Source organism: Salvelinus sp. IW2-2015, linkage group LG6.1 (assembly GCF_002910315.2).
Source record: "Salvelinus sp. IW2-2015 linkage group LG6.1, ASM291031v2, whole genome shotgun sequence".
NCBI lineage: Eukaryota > Metazoa > Chordata > Actinopteri > Salmoniformes > Salmonidae > Salvelinus > Salvelinus sp. IW2-2015.
Window position 1 is genome coordinate 2,197,202 of NC_036845.1, and position 22,156 is coordinate 2,219,357.

General features: G+C 41.5%; 1 protein-coding gene and 2 long non-coding RNA genes across 5 annotated transcripts in view; 2 read left to right on the top strand and 1 right to left on the bottom strand.

Annotated features, from left to right (window-relative positions):
- LOC111964607 (serine protease hepsin) overlaps positions 1 to 5,460 on the top strand; it is a 31,938-nt gene extending 26,478 nt beyond the window's left edge. The window contains exons 10-12 of the mRNA XM_070443788.1: positions 4,101 to 4,242; positions 4,533 to 4,697; positions 4,806 to 5,460. Coding sequence (XP_070299889.1) covers positions 4,101 to 4,242; positions 4,533 to 4,697; positions 4,806 to 4,859 — 361 coding nt within the window. The 3' untranslated portion in view covers positions 4,860 to 5,460. The remainder of the gene's footprint in view (positions 1 to 4,100; positions 4,243 to 4,532; positions 4,698 to 4,805) is intronic.
- Positions 5,461 to 18,574: 13,114 nt separating this feature from the next.
- On the top strand, positions 18,575 to 22,123 carry LOC111964875 (uncharacterized). 3 transcript variants are annotated; one of them, XR_011480011.1, is made up of 7 exons: positions 18,575 to 18,673; positions 20,219 to 20,268; positions 20,603 to 20,635; positions 20,897 to 20,975; positions 21,096 to 21,170; positions 21,284 to 21,308; positions 21,498 to 22,123. It is a non-coding gene; the product is annotated as an uncharacterized lncRNA (long non-coding RNA). The 3 variants fall into 3 exon arrangements; XR_011480012.1 differs by having other exon boundaries at positions 20,897 to 20,971; XR_002877448.2 differs by having other exon boundaries at positions 18,576 to 18,673; positions 20,897 to 20,911.
- LOC139027877 (uncharacterized) overlaps positions 22,010 to 22,156 on the bottom strand; it is a 740-nt gene continuing 593 nt past the window's right edge. The window contains exon 2 of the long non-coding RNA XR_011480017.1: positions 22,010 to 22,151. This is a non-coding gene — a long non-coding RNA (uncharacterized lncRNA). The remainder of the gene's footprint in view (positions 22,152 to 22,156) is intronic.

Below are 22,156 nucleotides of genomic sequence, written 5' to 3' on the forward strand. Positions count from 1 at the left end.
CCCAGAGAAGAGATAAAACCCAGCTCTACAGTATCTGTCTCTGGGACCAGATGATGTTTTAAAGGCTAGCTCCTACAGTATCTGTCTCGGGACCAGCTTATGTTTTGAAACCCAGCTCCTACAGTATCTGTTCTGGGACCAGATTACGTTTTAAACCTAGCTCCCACGAGTATCTGTCTATGAGACCAGATGATGTTTAAAGGTCAGCTCCTAAGTATCGGTCTCTGGACCATGATTATGTTTTTAAACCCAACTCCTAACAGTATGCTGTCTATGGGACCAGATTAGTTTTTAAACCCAACTCCTACAGTATCTGTCTATGGGAACAGATTTATGTTTTAACCACCTCCTACAGTATCTGTCTCTGGGACGCAGATGATGTTTTAAGGGCTAGCTCCTACAGTAACTGTCTCTGAGACCAGATTATGTTTAAAACCAGCTCTTACAGTATTAGTCCTCGGGGACGCAGATTATGTTTTAAACCCAGCTCCTACAGTATCTGTCTATGGGACCAGATTATGTTATAACTCACTCCTACAGTTCTGTCTCTGGGACCAGATTATGTTTTAAGGCCAGCTCCTACCGTGTCTGTCTCTGGGACCAGATTACGTTTTAAACCAACTCCTACAGTATCTGTCTATGGGAACAGATTATGTTTTAAACCCAGCTCCTACAGTATCTGTCTCTGGGACCAGATGATGTTTTAGGCTAGCTCCCCAGTATCTGTCTCTGGGACCAGTTATTATGTTTTAAAACCCAGATCCTCAGTATTAGTCTCGGGGGACCAGCTTATGTTTTCAAACCAAGCTCCTACAGTATCTGTCTATGGGAACAGATTATGTTTTTAAACCCAGCTCTACAGTATCTGTCTCTGGGACGAGATTACGTTTTAAACCCAGCTCCCACAGTATCTGTCTCTGGGACCAGATTATGTTTAAAACCCAGCTCTTACAGTATTAGTCTCGGGGACCAGATTATGTTTTAAACCCAGCTCCTACAGTATCTGTCTCTGGGACCAGATTACGTTTTAAACCTAGCTCACAGCTATCTGTCTATGAGACAGATGATGTTAAAGGTCAGCTCCTACGTATCGGTCTCTGGGGACCAGATTATGTTTAAACCCAACTCCTACAGTATCTGTCTATGGGACCAGATTTGTGTTTTAAACCCAACTCCTACAGTATCTGTCTATGGGAACGATTATGTTTTTAAACCCAACTCCTACAGTTCTGTCTCTGGGACCAGATGATGTTTTTAAGGCTAGCTCTACAGTAACTGTCTCTGAGACCAGATTATGTTTTAAAACCCAGCTCTTACAGTATTAGTCTCGGGGACCAGATTATGTTTTAAACCCAGATCCTACAGTTTTAGTCTATGGGAACAGATTATGTTTAAACCAGCTCCTACCAGTATTAGTCTATGGACCAATTATGTTTTAAACCCCAGATCCTACAGTATTGTCTCCTGGACCAGATTATGTTTTAAACCCAGATCCTACAGTATTAGTCTCCTGGACCAGCTTATGTTTTAAACCCAGCTCCTACAGTATCTGTCTCTGGACCAGATGATGTTTTAAGGCCAGCTCCTACAGTATCTGTCTCGGGACCAGCTTATGTTTTAAACCCAGCTCCTACAGTATTAGTTCGGGGACCAGATTATGTTTTTAAATCCAGCTCCTAACAGTATCTGCCTCTGAGACCAGATTATGTTTTAACCCAGCTCTACAGTATTAGTCTCTGGGACCAGATTATGATATAACCGCAGCTCCTACAGTATTAGTCTCGGGGGACCAGATTATGTTTTAACGCCAGCTCCTACAGTATTAGTCTCTGGGACCAGATTATGATATAAACCCAGCTCCTACAGTATCTGTCTCTGGGACCAGATTATGATTTAAACCCAGCTCCTAAAGTATTAGTCTCGGGGACCAGATTATGTTTTAAAATTCAGCTCCTACCAGTATCTGTCTATGGGACCAGATTATGTTTAAACCCAACTCCTACAGTATCTGGCTCTGGACCAGATGTAAGTTTAAGGATGTAGAAGCCTACAAAGTCACTCACATAGTAACCTACATTTCCCCAGCCTGTCACTGTCCCCATCTGGGCCGTCAATCAGGCGGCGGCCATTAGTGGGTAAGCACACCGGCTGAATGTAGTCTGCAGAAAACAGAACGGTTTATATATATTTTTTTTTTCCCCCTTTATTTAACCAGGTAGCTAGTTGAAAACAAGTTCCTCATTTACAACTCGACCTGGCCAAAGATAAAGCAAAGCAGTGCAGCAACCAACAACAACACATGGAATAAACAAACATACGGTCAATCTGGTAATAATTAGCCATAGTGGCGAAATAATTACACTATAGCAATTAAACACTCAAATCAAATCAAAGTTTATTTGTCACGTGCGCGAATACAACAGGTGTAGACCTTACAGTGAAATGCTTACTTACAGGCTCTAACCAATAGTGCAAAAGGTGTTGAGTGAACAAAGGCAAGTAAAGAAATAAAACAACAGTAAAAACAGGCTATATACAGTAGCGAGGCTATAAAAGTAGGCGAGGCTACATACAGACACCGGTTAGTCAGGCTGATTGAGGTAGTATGTACATGTAGATATGGATAAGTGACCTATGCATATATGATGAACAGAGAGTAGCAGTAGCGTAAAAGAGGGGTTGGCGGGTGGTGGGTGGCGGGACACAATGCAGATAGCCCGGTTAGCCAATAGGCGGGAGCACTGGTTGGTCGGCCCAATTGAGGTAGTAATGTACTAATCTGGTCCCAGAGACAGATACTGTGGGAGCTGGGTTTAAACCATTATCTGGAACCATGGAGAGACAGAGTAGGTGTATCATTGTTATCATTGGACAAGACAGCCTCTCCCTATTTCTTTCTTCCTCTCCCTCCTCTCTCTCTCTGTATGACCTTTGAGTATGTAAACAGGGACAGTGTCATAGTGTGCAGATGTGCCAAGCACTATTGACCAGGGATGTGAGTAGAGGGATTAATAGCTTCTCTCTCGCTCTCTCTCTCGCTTTCTTTCTTTCTTTCTTTCTTTCTTTCTCTCTCTCTCTCTCTGTCTCTTCTTCTCTCTCTCTTCTCGTCGTCTCCTCTCTGCTGCGTCTCTCTCTCTCTCTCTCTCTCTCTCGTCTTGCTCTCTTCGTCTTTCTCTCGCTCTCTCTCTCTCTCATCCTCTGATCTCTCGCTTTCTCTTTTTTTCGTTTTTTCCCTTTCGTTTTTTTCCTTTTCTCGGGGCTTCTTCTCCCCCTTTTTTTCCCCTCTCTCTCGCTTTCTTCTGTCTCTTTCTTTTCTCTCTCTTTCGACTCTCTCTCCTTCTCCTATCTTCATCTCTCTCGTCTTTCCTCTCTCTTTCTCTCTTCTTCTCTCTCTTCTCTCTCATCTTCTAGCCCTCCTTATTCTTCTCTCGCTTCCTTCTTCTACTACGGTCAGTTCTCTTCCGTGTCGGTCTCCTTTGCCTCCACCTTCATCTTGCTCTCTTGCTTCATCTTTTTGTTTCTTTTCTACTTACCGTTCTCTTATAGTCATCTAAGGGGCTTTATTGGCATGGGAAACATGGTGTTAACATTGCCTAAAGCCACTGAGGTAAGATATTCATACCAAAGAGTGAAATAAACAATACAAATAACAGTAAACATTACACATACAGAAGTTCAAAACATAACAGACATTACAATGTTAATAGTATATATGTATACAGTGTTGTTAACAATGTACAAATGTTAAAGCACCAAGTTAAAAATTTATAAGCATAAATCATGGGTTGTATTTACAATGGTTTGTTCTTCACTGGTTGCCCTTTCTTTGGGCAACAGGTCACAAATCTTGCTGCTGTGATGGCACACTGTGGAATTTCTCCCAGTAGATATGGAGATTTATCAAAATTGGATTTGTTTTCAAATTCTTTGTGGATCTGTGTAATCTGAGGAAATATGTCTCTCTTAATATGGTCATACATTGGCAGGCAGGTTAGGAAGTGCAGCTCAGTTTCCACCTCATTTTGTGGGCAGGTGCACATAGCCTGTCTTCTCTGAGAGCCATGGCTGCCTATATCTCTCACTACTCCTTTCTTCTCTAGGTACTCTGCTGACGTTCTTCAGGAGGCTAACGTGCCGATCATCAACGACGCTGTCTGTAACGCCCCTGATTACTATGACAACCAGATCACCACCAGCATGTTCTGTGCTGGCTTTGAGAAGGGTGGTACCGATGCCTGTCAGGTAACCAGCTATAGTGACATCTAATTTCCCTGCCCTGACAGTCAATTAATAAACTTGAACAAAAAATGTCACCTTCCATCCATATTCTGTCTTCCACTTACAAACATGTYAATTATTKMCGTCATCTATTGACATCTGAATGTGCCGGATATGAGYAAGGCTGTACCGTTGCTCTCTATCCAGATTCTAGCTYTTACATGAGAAAWTGTTCATATTTAYATAATCCATTCACCCAAGTGAGACTGATTTTATAATGTACTGTATGTGAGTGGTTGACTTTTTTATYTCAGGGRGACAGCGGGGGCCCGTTTGTGGCTGAGGACTCCCTGTCCAAGGCCAGCCGCTACCGCCTGCTGGGGGTGGTGAGCTGGGGAACAGGCTGTGCCATGGCCAAGAAGCCTGGCGTCTACACCAGAGTGTCCCGCTTCCTACCCTGGATCTCCTCAGCCATGAGGGTGAGTACAGTACACAGACATACACACATGTACGCATGCACACACACACATGTACACTGATGCACACAGGTGGAAGTATAATCTTCTTTTCCTGTCTTATCTTCACAGACGTATCACAATTCACCAGGAGTACACAAAATGGCGCGTACATGGGAGCACTGACCATACCTTTAAGGGATCAGAAATGACCAAAATATTATCCCTTCAGACTTACTGCACTTCACCTGTTCAAAACCCCCATCCTATTAGGGGAACCTTGTGCAAAAATCGGATGTAGAGGTAAATCCAGCTAGATTACCTGAGGAAACCCTTTGAAGTGGTAGCTTGACCAAATAATAATCAATAGGTGTATGGTCTTGTGAAATGAGAAAGCGTCAAATGAAAATACTTATGGGACATGCATGACAAAGTCATAGAAAATCACCACTCTGCCAGCCAATGTGCAGATTGTACTGTCGTATGGGGATTATTTGTATGTCATTAAAGGGTTCATTTTTGTATTCAGGGTTTCCTTAGAGTTTGACTCTTTTCAGGTGCAACCAACTTATGACACACAACAAGCCTGTGTATCAAAATGTATTGCTCAAACAGATGTTAAAAAACATTCTGGATGGTTTTGCCATGAAGTTTCTCCTTTATATTATTCCCTTGAACAAATAATGCCAAAGTTACTGAAGAGATTTTAACATAGACAACATGTAGCTGAAATTYCMTRAKACMTAAAAYGTTTGTAACAAATAAAAACATTAGTGTCAGATATTCAGCTCTTGAATTGTCTCTCTATCCTTTGTTTGTATCACAGATTGCAGTTCAGAGTGACTGTTACCTTCTATAATGACACATGATGTTTCTTAGTTTCGTTTTTGGTGGGGACATGAATTTAGGGACAAGTAAACAGGTGAAATGTAAACGATATTTCTATAGCCTGTGTAGATTAGAAATTGAGCTGTAGAACGTATGAGATATGCATAGTTAAATCAGTGTTGTATTTGTTTGGCTTTATTGTAAATATTAGTAACAGATTTTTTTGAAAATGGATGTTTATTTGAAAGTGATCCATGGATTTCAATCTCAAATGTGCAATAACAACCAGAATGAAGTTTTTATTAGCCATTTCAGCTTCACAAGTTACTAAGGAATTACGGTTAACAACACCATGTCATATAACATATTCATCACAAGATGATGCACTACACTACAGAGATCATACTCAGTTGTGTGTTGTCAGTTACCTGCTGAGAACCACAACTACCTTATTGGTAGAGAATTAGCTACACAGCAACACGAGAAAAACTCTGTATTGTCTGTTGATCATCATGACTCAATTTGCTGTAGTTTATTGTGATGTAGTTTATCAAGCATATTTGACGGTCTTTATGCTTTCATTTCCTCATTTTATATTGTTTGAAGTCTAGTCTCTATGCAGATGACTTCAACAGATGTGAATGTATATATATTTTCTGTGAAGAAATTATGAAATTCTTAGTAAGAATGTTATTGTTACTGATTTAAACTCTGTTCCTTCTGTAAATGTAAATTGTTCTATTGAATATTGTATTGAAATAAAGATTTAATTTAACAAACTGGATGATGTATGTCAAATGTCATCTACAGATGTATGATCTTAATTTGAGCCAGTTTGCTACAGAAGGAAAATAATCCTGAAGCAACAGGAAATGTGAATTATTATGTGGATTATAATTAATGGATATTTTTGTAGTAGTAGATACATTTTCTGTAAGGGAAAATCAAGTCTGAAATTTCAAAGTGGAAAATTACAAACTCCAGAAGCCTTTTTAAAGTTGTACTTTTCCTTCAACAGGGTGATCAAATTAAGATCCTACATCTGTACCAGTATTATATTTTGCGGCTAAAGCCACAGTAAAAAGCCTGTCATTTCCGCAACACATAGCACTTTGTATCTGGACACAGTTGTGGAACTGGTTTTATGGAATCTAAACATTCCTGGTTTACAGGAACTGAACTACTCAGACATCTGGAAGGTGATACTATACACGGCTCACTATATGATCAGTTCTACAGTCAATGTGATCTAACGTAATCATTAAATCTTTGGATAACTCTGCATGGCTGCCCTGCATGACCCCTGCCAGGCAACCCCATTAGCCTGTGTATTTTCCCAGACTCAAATGTGCTATAGACTTATGTCCACTGGCCATGCAAATACATCTGTTGATAGTAAACCTAAAGGGTACCTAAAGTACATAACAGCTTTTCAACCTAAAGGCTTTAGCATTACTTGAATGTGAACTTTATAGTGTGTGGTATAGTGAGACACAGTCTCTTTTTCCCTTGGAAAAAAAGAGGACAATATTGGGTGTCTGCTTTGGAAGTGAAATGTCTTTACTCAAATCATAGGTGTGCTCTGAGAAGAAATGAAAGAGAGAAAGAGAGAGAGAGAGAAAGGAAAGAACCTCATCGCTTTCTATGCTAAATGCGGCCCAGCCCTGCTCAACCTGTTCTCTTTATTTTCATTCCCTGGAATCTTTCTTGCAAATCAGTCCAGGGAGTTCCTTCATTTGTTTTTCACCATAGATAAAGTTGTTTGTTCATTTGTTTAGGTCATAGCTCAAGGAGAGTTGTCTGTCCTCCCCCTTGTCTGCGTTTTCAGGCTGGAATCATTGGCAGCAGCTAGAGTCTCAGGACATGAATGTACACTGAAGCGGATGTCTTGGAGGGGTTGGTAGAAAGTTATTTTGTTGATGAAGAGAAGAATAATGTCTGTATGTGGGATGACGGGACCAGGGCTTGGTCTGTCTGTGTTCCTGTTGGCTCTGCTTCATCTTCAATGCTCAGGTAGGACTGACTTGGTTGACCGTTGGTTCTGTCTTGTCAATCATACATGTAAAGGTAGCTACTGTAAAGCTACCATATTGTGTTTATTTTAGCCAAGATTGGTTGGGCTCAAGAGCAGCCATCCAGACCTAGAATGAAGACAGAGAGCAATATTTGCAGTGGTGCCTTGGTTTCACTGATGTCCCTTAAATCAGGAAAATACAATCTCAGACCAATTCACATTGGAATAGTCAAACAGTCAAACAACCCTTTCCATGAGAACTAGTGCACTTTGCCTCCTAGGCAAATGAGGATTAGGCTGTGTCACAAGCTATGACTGATTATGTTGCATTTCTCTCCTTGCTACCCGTTCTCCCCTCCCATTTCTCTCATTCACTGTACCCATCTCTTCCTAATACCCCCTCATCATCCATCCTCCAGCCCAGAACAACTACACTACGCTCCCAAAAAACGTATCAGTGGCTGTTGGCAAGCCTGCTGCCTTCCAGTGTGGTGTGTCCCCTCCTCCTAGACAACTCAACTTCACTCTCTTTGGTAGCCATAGAAACATAACCCTCATCTGCCCGGGAGACCACACGGAGTATCTGGCTGCCCAGGTGAGTGGCACAGCCTTAGCTTATATTATACCAACCATCCAGGTTACAGGTATTTGCTCTGTACAGGCCTGGATGACGCAGGTGACCTAATTAGCATGACCATTGGTACAGCTGAAATCACTGAAAAATCCCTACAGAAGTCAATTCCCAGCAGGCCTGTTGGAGTGCAGAACAATTAACTTTCATTGCCTCTTTAGCGCTTGCTAATTGGAGTCTTTATGCATCACCAGATGAGTAGATATAATCTCTCCCCCCTCCTCTCTCTCTCTCTCTCTCTCTCTCTCTCTCTCTTCTCTCCTCTCTCTCTCTCATCTCTTCTCTTCCTCTCTCTCTTCTCTCTCTCTCTCTCTCATCTCTTCTCTCCCTCTCAGTCAATAAAAGGGTACTGTGATAACACAGGTAAAGAGCTCTTTGCAATATGGCTTATCAGCGGGACGTCCCGCTCTGACAACAACACACGTGTGGTATGTGAGAGCTCAGGACGACCACTCGTGGATGGATACCTCTGGGTGTACGGTAAATACATCTCTCTAATATACCTTCCCTGAGCGTATGGTATTTGACGTTGTCATCATTAGCTAACCCTAATCTCTTTGTCTGTCTGTCTGTCTTTCCTGTCTATCCTGTCTGTCTCTCTATCCTGTTTGTCTGTCTGTCCTCTTTGGATAAATTTTCAGAGGACGGCAGTTACTTTGCCATCCTCATTGGCTGTGTCATTGGTGGTTTCTTTGGTATCCTCATCGTCTTTGGTCTGTCGTACACTGTGCTCAGGAGATCTGAGAGGTTCCAGCTCTGTTTCAGTAAGTACCTCTCTCCTTCAGCCCTAACAGAGGATGGACCAGAGAATGATGCCCCGCGACGTTCATATGGTTCTCTTCTCATTTCTGTGTTTGTGTCAACAGGGGGAAAAGATTGTGAGGATGACGTCACCACAATGGTGACAAAGGATTAAACACACACCTTTCAAAACTGTTGGATTTACTTATTCAACTTCTTAAAGGTGGCACTTTGTGGGGGTGTTTTGCATATGCAGAATTTTGATTGTAATTTCTATTTTGTTTTACTGTTCTATTATTTGCTTATCTAGCAGTATGCAGTATCTGATACTGGCATCAGTTTCCTGTGTTTTTTATCTTATTAAATGTAGCTAAACATAGGAAGTTAAATTAAATGTTGCATTTTGAAAATTTCTTACCAAAGTCCCATATATCATATTCTCTCCCATAAGCTTTTAGATTTTTTTGCCTTGGTTTGTTCAGTCACAGTTCTACTATTTGTCCAACAGAGAGCAGCCATGACAGTACAGAAACTGAAGTTCAATGATGCTGGGATACTACTAAAGCATTTGATCATGTACTATAATTGTGCGTCTCTGACTTTTCCTCTACTCCGGAATACTGAAGTTTATGTTCCTTTTTTATACTGCGTTTTATAGCTCCATTAATTGTTTTACAGTTATGCTGTCAGCCAGCTAACACCTGTTTTCACTGCATAAACAATAGAGAGCAGGACGTCTGAGTAGCTGTCTAAAGTGTTCCAGTGGAGGATCAGTAGAGGTGATGCGATGTTGACTCAGCTGGCCTGCTATGCTCTGGTATGACTCTGACACGGACACAACTCACATCACTTCAAATCCCACAATATGCTAATTTGTTGAGAATTACATACATTCTTTGAGATGTATTTATATTTTTTATGCATGCTCCCCATCTTCAGAGTGGCTTGTCAGAGGGTATGGTCAAATGCTCAAAGACCCTTAGATGGTTTGTTTAGTGACAAATATGCCTTCTAACAAGTAAGAGTAGTGTACGTTTTGAGTGTTCCAGCACGAGCGTGCTTGTGTCAGTGCATACAGGCATGCTTACATACCACACTTTTGTTTAAGTCTAAGCTATGCACCGGAGTTGTGTCAGTGATGATGCATTCATATTATATTAATACAGTGTGTTCCAAATGTATTGGGGCAGTGAAACTTTTTGTTGTTTTGGCTCTGTACTCCAGCACTTTGGATTTGAAATGATTCAATGACTATGATGTTAAAGTGCTGACTGTCAGCTTTAATTTGAGGTTATTTTCATCCCTATCGGGTGAACCGTTTAGAAATGACAGCACTTTTTGTATATAGGCCCCCCATTTGGACAAATGCACTTATATGTGTATTAAAGTAGTAGAAAGTTAAGTATTTGGTCCCATATTCATCGCAAGCAATGACTACATCAAGCTTGTGACTCTACACATTTGTTGAATGCATTTGTTTATTTTGGTTGTGTTTCAGATTATGTTGTGCCCAATATAAATGAATGGTAAATAATGTATGGTGTCATTTTGGAGTCACTTTAATTGTAAAATAAGAATAAAATATGTTTCTAAACATTTCTGCATTAATGTGGATGCTACCATGATTACGGATAATCCTGAATAAATCGTGAATAATGATGAATGAGAAAGTTACAGACACACAAGTTACAGACACAATCCATTATTTACCATTCCTATGTATTGGGCACAAAATAATCTGAAACACAACCAAAACAAACAGCAAATGCATTCAACACATTTGTAGAGTCACAAGCTTAATGTGGTCATTGCGTGCTATGAATATGTGACCAAATACTTAACTTTTTACTACTTTAATACACATACAAGTAAATTTGTCCTAATACTTTTGGTGCCTTAAAATGGGGGAACTATGTACAAAAAGTGCTGTAATTTCTAAATGGTTCACCCGATATGGATAAGAATATCGTCAAATTAAATATGACACTCTGCACTTCAACCTCACAGTCATGATATAATTTCTAATCCAAAGTGCTGGAGTACAGATCCAAAACAACAACAAATGTGTCCCTGTCTCAATACTATTTTAAAGAGTTGTTTTAAAGAGTTTAAAGAGTTGTTGTTGTGCAAAGAAGAGAGCAGGGTTTTTGTGGAGGGAATGTCTTATGTTTGTGTTGTACCTGTGTGTCAGCTTTACCCTTTGGATAGCCCACCCTGACTGTCTCTTGTGTGAGCCTACGACAAAACCCTTTCACTGTGGTCACTGGTTCTGTAGACTATGTAGCTGAGGTATGTGTAAGGTACCCAATTGTCATACTTGAGTAAAAGTAAAGATACCTTAATATAAAAGGACTCAAGTAAAAGTGAGTCACCCAGTAAAATCCTACTTGAGTAAAAGTCTAAAAGTATTTGGTTTTAAATATACTTAAGTATCAAAAGTCAATATAATCTCTAAAATGTACTTAAGTATCAAAAGTAAAAGTATAAATAATTTCAAATTCCTTTTATAAAGCAAACCAGACGGCACTCATATTTTTATTATATATTTGTTTTACAGATAGCCAGGAGCACATAGCAAAGCATTTTTGTTTAGTCAGTCTGCCAGATCAGAGGCAGTACATATGACCAGGAACATTCTCTTGATAAGTGTGTGACTTGGACCATTTTCCTGTACTGCTAAGCATTCAAAATGTAATGAGTACTTTTGAGTGTCGGGGAAAATGTATGGAGTAAAAAGTACATGATTTTCTTTAGGAATGTAGTGAAGTAAAAGTATACATTGTCAAAAATATACATAAATAGTAAAGTAAAGTACAGATACCAAAGAAAAAACTATGTAGGTAGTACTTTAAAGTATTTTACATCACTGGGTATGCAGGTATGCAGTCTTCCAATCAATTAGTTTGCACTATATGGTCAGTTTTGAACATTGTGGAAAAGTTGTGTTATCATCAGTAATAAATGTCTTAAAACTATTCTGGTTGCATGGAATGCTGTTGTGCTTGAACGTACAACAATGGAACACATATATGTTGGACCCAATACACACAGACTTGAACAGCACAGAATGGACTTTATCTCACAGTTTTATCAGTCCTTCATGGTGGTAACCACCTCAGTCTCATGTCAGGTCTTCATATGTCACTGATGGTCCCTCTAACTAGGATATAGCCACTCACATTATTGTATTATCACTCGTGAAGAACTGGATACGTATTCCTCCGCAGACGCCGCAGGGATATAAATAGTCCCAGATAGCAGCACGTCACCATGCCGATAATGTGCAGAGGTTCAGTCATGTGTCCCCTCTGAGGAGCCACCATAGAGGTGTGAGCCTTAGGTTCTTGACTCTGTGGTTCAGTTTACTGTGTTAGCCTTTTTCAAGGCTTTGTGTTTTCATTTACTTTCCACACTACTCCAAATGAGAAGCACGTGATCACACAGGCAGGGAGGCAGGCAGGCAGGCAGGCAGGCAGGAAGACAAAACCTGTTGTTTACGAAGCATGTGACAAATACATTTATATTTTATTTGTTTTGACAGGCAGACAGACAGATAGACAGACAGAGAGACAGAGTGCCACTGACATCACCAGTAGTGAGGTCTGATCTCTGAGCTATGATAGCTGTCTCTGAGTTGGGAGTAGAAGTGGAATATTCCAAAGCATTATATTGTATTTAAGGCACCTCCCTCTCTGTGAGGTGAGCATGATCTCAATCTGACGGTTGTCATGCTTCCTTTTTACTCCAAAACTGGCTTGGGAGGGACAGTTTTTTATCTCCACTTATAGATCTGTGTGTGATTTTCTATACAGTTGTCATTTATTTATAACAATAGAGCCATATGGACAAGGAGCACTATATATACTAAATTACATGGACACCCCTTCAAATTTGTGGATTCGGCTATTTCAGCCACAGGTGTATAAAATCTCCATACACAAACATTGGCAGTAGAATGGTCTTACTGAAGAGCTCAGTGACTTTTAGCATCGCACCGTCATAGGATGCCGCCTTTCCAAAAAGTCAGTTAGTCAAATGTCTGCCCTGCTAGAGCTGCCCCGGGCCAAACTATAAGTGTTGTTATTGCGAAGTGGAAATGTATAGGATAAACAACGGCTCAACCTCGAAGTGGTAGGTCACACAAGCTCACAGAACAGGACCGCCAAGTGCTGAAGCATGTAAAAGTCGGCTGTCCTTGGTTGCAACACTCATTACCGAGTTCTAAACTGCCTCTCAAAGCAATGTCATCACACGAACTGTTCGACGGGAGCTTCATGAAATGGGTTTCCATGGCCGAGCAGCTGCACACAAGCCTAACATCACCATGCGCAATGCCAAGCGTTAGTTGGAGTGGTGTAAAGCTCGCCGCCATTGGACTCTGGAGCAGTGTAAACACGTTCTCGGGAGAGAATAATCACGCTTCACCATCTGGCAGTCTGATGGACGAATCTGGGCTTGGCAGCTGCCAGGAGAACGCTACCTGCCCCAATGCATAGTGCCAACTGTAAAGTTTGGTGGACGAGGAATAATGGTCTGGGGCTGTTTTTCATGGTTCGGGCTAGGCCCCTTTGTTCCAGTGAAGGGAAATCTTAACACTACAGCATACAATGACATTCTAGATGATTCTGTGCTTCCAACTTTGTGGCAACAGTTTGAGGAAGGCCCTTTCCTGTTTCGCCATGACAATGCCCCTGTGCACAAAGTGAGGTCCTTACAAAAATGGTTTGTTGAGATCGATGTGGAAGAACTTGACTGGCCTGCACAGAGCCCTGACCTCAACCCCATTGAACACCTTTGGGATGAATTGGAAAGCCGACTGCGAGCCAGGCCTAATCGCCCAACATCAGTGCTCGACCTCACTAATGCTCTTGTGGCTGAATGGAAGCAAGTCCCCACAGCAATGTTCCAACATCTAGTGGAAAGCCCTCCCAGAAGAGTGGAGGCTGTTATAACAGCAAAGAAGTGTTGCAAGGTATACTGGTACCACGGTAATATTATGATACTTATAATACCAACATTTTAGAATACTGTAGTACTGTTTCATATGATACTACCTGTAACGGTCGTCTGTGGTGGWAGAAGGAGAGGACCAAAGCGCAGCGTGGTTAGTGTTCATCTTATTTTAATAAATCCAAAACTGAACACTACAAATACAAAAACAACAAATATGAAAACCGAAACAGTTCTATCTGGTGCAGACACACAAAGACTGAAGACAACCACCCACAAAACACAATAGAACACAGGCGACCTAAATATGGTTCCCAATCAGAGACAATGACTAACACCTGCCTCTGATTGAGAACCATATCAGGCCAAACGAGAAACCCCACATAGGAACAGAAAACATAGATAATACCCACCCAACTCACGCCCTGACCACACTAAAACAAAGAAAGAGAAAAATACAAAAGAACTATGGTCAGAACGTGACAGTACCCCCCCCCCCCCCCCCCCCCCCCCCCCCCCCCCCCCCCCCCCCCCCCCCCCCCCCCCCCCCCCCCCCCCCCCCCCCCCCCCCCCCCCCCCCCCCCCCCCCCCCCCCCCCCCCCCCAAGGTGCGGACTCCGGCCGCAAAACTGACCTATAGGGGAGGGTCTGGGTGGGCATCTGTCCGTCTGAGCCGCCGTCAGTCAGGAGCCGCCAGAGCCGCCCGCCAGTCAGGAGCCGCCAGAGCCGCCCGCCAGTCAGGAGCCGCCAGAGCCGCCCGCCAGTCAGGAGCTGCCAGAGCCGCCCGTCAGTCCGGAGCTGCCCTTCAGTCCTGAGCTACCCCTCAGTCATGAGCTACCCCTCAGTCCTGAGCTACCCCTCAGTCAGAGCCGCCCGTCTACAAAAGAACTATGGTCAGAACGTGACACTACCGACTTTTTAAACCTACCGATATAAATAACCTGCTGGCGCCTATTATGAATTGTTTATGAAGTCAGTTTTGTTTATAAACTCAGTTGAATTTAAGCAACAGCCACTAGTCTCTTGTATGTTCAGGTCCAATAATATCCACTTCACTTTCATATCAGCGGGGATGCAGACCCAGACTCTGGTGAGTGTTCTCTTGTTAGATGTGTTACATTGGGTCTGCGCACAAAGCGAGCAATGTTAATATATTGTGCAATTTCATCGCCTGTTATAACCAAGGGCACAGACCAGTCTGAGTAGACTTTGCAAGTTCACTGTCATGCAGCCTCTGAGTGTCAGAGAGGGGAAATGGAGCACGCGACAGGCATGTTTGCAGCTTTACAGCAAAGAAAACGGCTTGTCTCTAGCCTAAACTGTTAAAAGAAGATGCCTTTTTTAAATATAATTTAACAAACTAATCCCGGGTCGCTAATTATTAGTTTGATAACAAATGACGTTGTTCAGTCATGTTACCTAGCTAGCTAACAACCTGCTAACTTGCCAGTAGGTTTAGGCAAATTTGACTGGCACAGGAAGAAAGGAAAAGGGTCTGCTACTCATGAGATGTGCTTCAAAAGGTAGGGTTCGTATAGGCCTAATGGAAGCCTAAACTATATACAAATCAATTTCTTTTTGGTGCTCCTTAAATGCTGTTTGGTGCCTAATGTTTTAAAAGTTGAGAGCAGTGTGCCCACAGTGCATTCGGAAAGTATTCAGACTCCTTCACTTTTGCCACATTTTGTTACATTACAGCCTTATTCTAAAATGGATTAAATAAAATAATTTCCTGATACATCTACACACAATACCCCATAATACAAATGTATACAAAATAAAACACAGAAATACCTTATTTGCATAAGTATTCAGACCCTTTGCTATGAGACTCGGAATTGTGCTCAGATACTGTACATCCTGTTTCCGTTGATTATCCTTGAGATGTTTCTACAACTTGATTGGATTCCAGCTGTGGTAAATTCAATTGATTGGACATGATTTGAAAAGGCACCTGTCTATATACAGGTCCCACAGTTGACAGTGCAGTCAGGGCAAAAAACAAGCTATTAGGTCGAAGGAATTGTCCATAGAGCTCCGAGACAGGATTATGTTGAGGCACAGATTTGGGGAAGGATACTAAAACATTTCTGCAGCATTGAAGGTCCCCAAGAACACAGTGGCCCCCATCATTCTTAAATAGAAGAAGTTTGGAACCGCCAGGATTCTTCTTAAAGCTGTCCGCCCAGCCAAACTGAGCAATCGGGGAAGAGGGGCCTTGGTAAGGTAGGTGACCAAGAGCCCAATAGTCACTCTGACAGAGCTCCAGAGTTCCTCTGTGGAGATGAGAGAACGTTCCAGAAGGACAACCATCTCTGCAGCACTCCACCAATCAGGCCTTTATGGTAGAGAGGCCAGACAGAAGCCACTCCTCAATAAAATACACATGACAGCCTGCTTGGAGTTTGCCAAAAGGCACCTAAAGGACTCTCAGACCATGAGAAACAAGATTGTCTGGTCCGATGTAACCAAGATTGAACACTTTGGCCTGAATGCCAACCGTCACATCTGGAGGAAACCAGGCACCGCTCATCCCCCGGCCAATACCATCCCTACGGTGAAGCATGGTGGTGGCAGCATCATGCTGTGGGATGCTTTTCAGCGGCAGGGACTGGGAGACTAGTCAGGATTGAGTCAGGATCGAGGGAAAGACGACTGGAGGAAAGTATAGAGAGGTCCTTGATGAAAACCTGCTCCTCAGACTGGGGCGAAGGTTCACCTTCCAACAGGATAATTACTCTAAGCACAAAGTGAAGACAACGCAGGAGTGGCTTCGGGACAAGTCTCTGAATGTCCTTGAGTGGCCCAGCCAGAGCCCGGACTTGAACCTGATCGAACATCTGTGGTGAGACCTAAAAATAGCTGTGCAGCGACGCCCCCCATCCAACCTGACAGAGCTTGAGAGGATCTGCAGAGAAGAATGAGACAAACTCCCCAAATACAGGTGTGCCAAGCTTGTAGTGTCATACCCAAGAAGACTCGAGAAGGTAATCACTGCCTAAGGTGCTTTAGCAAAGTACTGAGTAAAGGGTCTGAATACTTATGTAAATATTATATTTCAGTTTTTCGTTTGTAATACATTTGCACACAAAAAAATACCTGTTTTTTCTATGCCATTATGGGGTATTGTGTGTAGATTGATGAGGGAATAAAACAATTTCATCAATTTTACGCTGTATGTGTGTTTGTGGGAGAGAGAGAGAGAGAGAGAGAGAGTGATGTGTATGTGTGTGTGTTTATGAGAGTGAGGGAGACAGAGTGTGTGAGGAAGGGAGGGAGAGTGTATGTGTCCGTTAACTGAAGAGTAAAGGTTTCATGTAGTGTTTTCACCTTACTGACTCTGACATGCAGATCATTATGCATGTTTATTCCTTCCTCCCATTCCTCCAGCCAAATCACAGGTTGGGCTTTGTGAATATGAGTAAATCAGCCATTCTATGCAGTATTCTATTATACACTAAAAAGTGTGAAGTTAAATTCAATGTTTTGTATTGAGTAGAAGTGTGAATTTCAGTGACAGGTTTTTGGAGAACGTTTAGAAAACGTGAACAAGCGTCCGGGCGACGGTGCAAAAAGGATGCTAGGCGACAGATTTTTTTCCACTGTTTTATTTTTATATACATGTATATATTTTTTTGTAACCTTTATTTAACTAGGCAAGTCAGTTCAGAATAAATTATTGTTTACAATGATGGCCTACACCAGCCAAACCCGGCCTATATTTGTTTTGAACTGACTTGCCTAGTTAAAGAAAGGTTAAATAACATAAAATAAAAAGATTGTGCGCCACTCTATGGGACTCCCAATCACAGACAGTTGTGATACAGCCTGGATTCCAACCAGGTTGTCTTTATTGACGGCTCTAGCACTGAGATGCAGTGCCTTAGACCTCTGTGCCACTCGGGAGCCCGAGTGAAGGGGGTCACCCCTTACAGCAAAGGGGTGACCAACTCCAAGTTAATACCCATGATTTTGGAATGAGATGTTCAACGAGCAGGTGTCCACATACCTTTGGTCATGTAGTGTATCTCTATTCGAGGGAACCTATTAGATTGTATTGATTCAATACATTCTGGCCAATGGCTACTCCTGTTAATACTGTGTTGTGTGTTGGCCTTTTGTATTACCCATATAGCATTTTTTTAACATCTGTTTATCAAAGAGACAAAGAGAATATTTAGATTTTTTTCACTCCTATTTCAGCCAAAGCTAAAATGTGGGACGGTACATAATGTCTCTCCTTGTCCTTTTAGATTGTCTTCTTAGAATGTCCTCTTAGAATGTCTCAGAATGACATTGAAAGGTTCTTGGCTGACAGGATGGTTACTGGACTGGAAGGAAACTTCCTGGATTAATGTATCTCACTGTGGCGTAATCATGGAGATTTATTGTAAGGCATTCAAATATTTTAAGGACGGACCCAAAATCCATTTCTCTCCAGCTCAAACCGTATGCTTCTCTAGCATTCATTCTGCTTATCAGTAGGACATGCACAAAGTCTAATATAACTGACCATAAAGCGAATCCACCGAAAGAGATCCAATGAAATAGTGATCAGTATGAGAGCTCAGTAGGTCTTGGTATGGCAACTCAGTACCTCGTCCCTTTTAACCCTGAACAGAAGGGCACATGCCTGTGTTTGGGGCACAACAGTGCACCTGGATGCACCACACACGTCCTGCACACGGGATCTCCATCGTCCTATAGTGTGTTTAAGGTGACAACAAAAAGGAGGGGCTATTCCTCAAGGTAAAAGGAAAGAGAAAAGTCAGCAGGACGACCTGAGCTACCCAGCAGACATCCCCGGACACCTTGCCAAGACAGACCTCGTTCTCAGGTAAGAAGGGGATTCACTGGCTTTCCCAGGCCCTGTTTTACAAACATCTGTGTTGTTACGATCACTTACACATCCATAGGGTGAGGTGTTGCTATAGCACCATTAGGTTCTGAAGATTGTATGGATGTAATGGTGATGTTTGTATATATTTGGACGGTCAATCTAAATTCACCTTGTAAAGTCTAAATATTCTCAGAAAGTTGAGCTAGGTTGGTGTGTTCCCTACGAAAGGCAGTTGTCAGGTAGTAAATATATGTATAGGTATCCTTGACCTTGAGTGAAGACATGCTGATCAGCATGGTGACCTTCACTACTATTAGTCTGCAACAGGGAAAATGGCATTCTGGGCATATTGGAATATGATAGTAGAATACGATTGGAAATATTCTGTTTCCCTCTATAAGTTCAAATGTATGTGTTATGTTTCAGTGTCGTGTGTGTCAATGCTCTAAGTGAATGCTCTGATGTGAACTATACACATAATAGTATTTTGATGTAGGACTAGTTCCCATCATTGTCAGTTGGAGTTGAGAAGTAGAGTAATCTACGACCACATCTTACTGTGTATGAAGGCATTAGAAAATTAGAAAACTCATTCTAAAAAATCTGATAGGAAAAGTTGGATTACTAGCATTGACCTGGTCTTCAAATAGTGGAATTGTCCATTGTAAAACAAACTAGTTTTTACCAGAATGAAGGAGATGGGTGTCGTATTTCTATATTTCCAAAACATTGCAGTGTAAACCCCAGTGAGTGACCAAGGTCGAGCCAAGGGTGTCCTGAGGCCTGTGGCGTCCGCCCCACATTTCCTCCCTCAGCTGTTTTCTGTCCAAACACCCACAATGCCCTCCCGCTGCGTCCCGGTGTCTGTCTCACACCCCAAGGACATTCTGCCCCTTTATGCTCACTGTGTTTGGGAACAAGGATGGGACTGTGCAGGAGGGCAACATAGACACAATGGTTTTAATTACATTAGTTCATTATTGATCATACGAGTATAATCATACAGTATTATCCCTCTTCAGCTAGGAATAAAAAGGGTTAATTCAAGATGGTGTTAAATTCTAGGAATGACCCCAATGGTTACTGGTATGTCAAATCAAATCAAATCTTATTTGTCACATCCGTTGAATACTGCAGCTGTAGAACTTACAGTGAAATGCTTAAAAATACCTAAAAAAAAGTTACAAATAAAGTAACAAATAATTAAAGAGCAGCAGTAAAATAACAATAGTGAGGCTGTATACAGGGTGTACTGGTACAGAGTCAATGTGCGGGGTCACCGGTTAGTCAAAGTAATAGAGGTAATATGTACATTTAGGTAGTTATTAAAGTGACTATGCATAGATAATAACAGAGTAGCAGCAGCATAAAATAGGGGCGGGGGGAGGGGGGGGGGGCAATGCAAATAATCTGGGTAGCCATTTGATTAGATGTTCAGGAGTCTTATGGCTTGAGGGTAGAAGCTGTTTAGAAGCCTCTTGGACCTAGACTTGTGAGATGTTATGCAGTTATAATAGATGCCTTTTCTCATTTTGCTCCCAGTCAGGTTGTGTGCAAGATGGGACAATTCTCAGTTCTGCTTTTGCTGACAGGTAAATCAGACATTTTCATGATAAAGATGTATGGGGTAATGCAACAGATGAATTCTGCAAAATAAAATAATATTTTTATTAAAGATTTTATGGACATTAGTATGGAAAGCTACAGTGGGAACTACAAATCTGTGATACAACAGACAAGTTATGCTTAGTCTTAGAAGAATGTTGCAGGATTGTTTTAATGCACTTGACATTTTGTGACCTTTTGTGTCCTTCCAAGAAATGACAGTTGACCTTGACCCTTAACATGATCAAAACTACATATACACTTAGATCTATCCACCAAATGACAAATGTTTTAAAAATGTTTCTTCTTTTTCTCTCCTAGTTCTCTGTGCATTCTTTGAGGAAACTGAAGCAAGTAAGACACATCTGCTTTAGTGTTGTCTCTAGTTGTCTGACGAGTTGGTCAAAACTTGCTCTTTGTTAGACTCATCTGTTTTTCATGAGGTTCTTGTTTTCAGTGACTGTGAATGAGAACTAACTATTGTCAGCAGATTTGATCACTGTCACTTAAACCAGAGTCACACACTGTGCAGCCAGTCAGAGCAACATGTGTTTAATTTGCTTGAGGTTAATTTTCTGTTCTCCCTTTCTCTCCTCCCCCCTCTCTCGTCTGCAGATCCATTTGTTTACAGTAAGTAGCTCATTCCTCTACACTCGTTCAAAACCACCACCAAACAAAATGAACATAGTGGTATGTAAGTGACCATATTCTTATTGGATATGAAATGACATGAGCGCATCAGAAATATGCTTCTGACATTGGATGAATCATTGCGCCTGTGTGATTCTTAGCTGTTGAATGTTGAATTTCCCAGACTATGAGAGACTACGAATTGGAGGCCTGATCATTGCAGGCTTGCTTGTAGCAGGTGGCTTGTTTGTCCTACTTAGTAAGTACACATAGCCCACTTACTAATACGTTCTTACATAATGAATGTAACTCAAGAGGATAGACCCAGACTTTGTCAGTGTTTGTAGTAACATCTCATTATTCTCTCTTCAGATCCCAAATGCACTAGAAAGAACAAGTAAGAGCCTATTTTATATCCATGTCTTTATAAACCCTTTACCTGGCCTACATAAATCCTTCACAAATAATTTATACTGTATAAGAAATGTCCTTTCATATGATTGTTACACTGTACTGTTGTACTGTGTGTGTAAACATTTTTTAAATCTTGTTTCAATCTCCATTTTTTTCCCTACAACAACAAAAGAAAATCTGAAGATGACACAAGTGAACTCTAAGCATCTCTAAAGGATGGAATCTGACTAACTGGTTGCTGTTGTTCTAATGATGAAGATTCGGGGGTGGGAATGGGGCAGGACTCTGGCCATGACAATGTAATGACACCTGAATGGATGTGAGAGCGGATGGAGGGTGGGTGGACCACAATACATCTATTTACTGTTTTGTTTCTTTATTGGCTCAAATATATGAGTTTATTCTCAGGTGTTTTACGGTGGTAGTGAGATGTATGATCGAACAACTAAAATACATTTCATTTAGCTATAGCTGAGCTAAAACGATTAGCCTTCAATTGTTTGTGCAAATTCTTATTAATGAAAAGCCAAATAAATACCATTGGATACCATTGTTAGAAGTAAACAACATGCAAAACTGTTTGTATTCAGAGATGTGCACTGTGCATGCTCTCAAGATAGAATATGTAACCAAAACAGGTACTGTACACAACTATTTTGAATATATTGATGTGATAATGTTCGATTTGGTACCTTCCATATCACAGTTTTTACATGTTGTTGCTATATTTGTTATAGCAACAACAGGTCATTGAAAGCAACCAATGACAAACAAATAATAAAATCCTCCTCCTCTCCAGCGCATGCAACTTCAATTTAAACTCAGCCTATT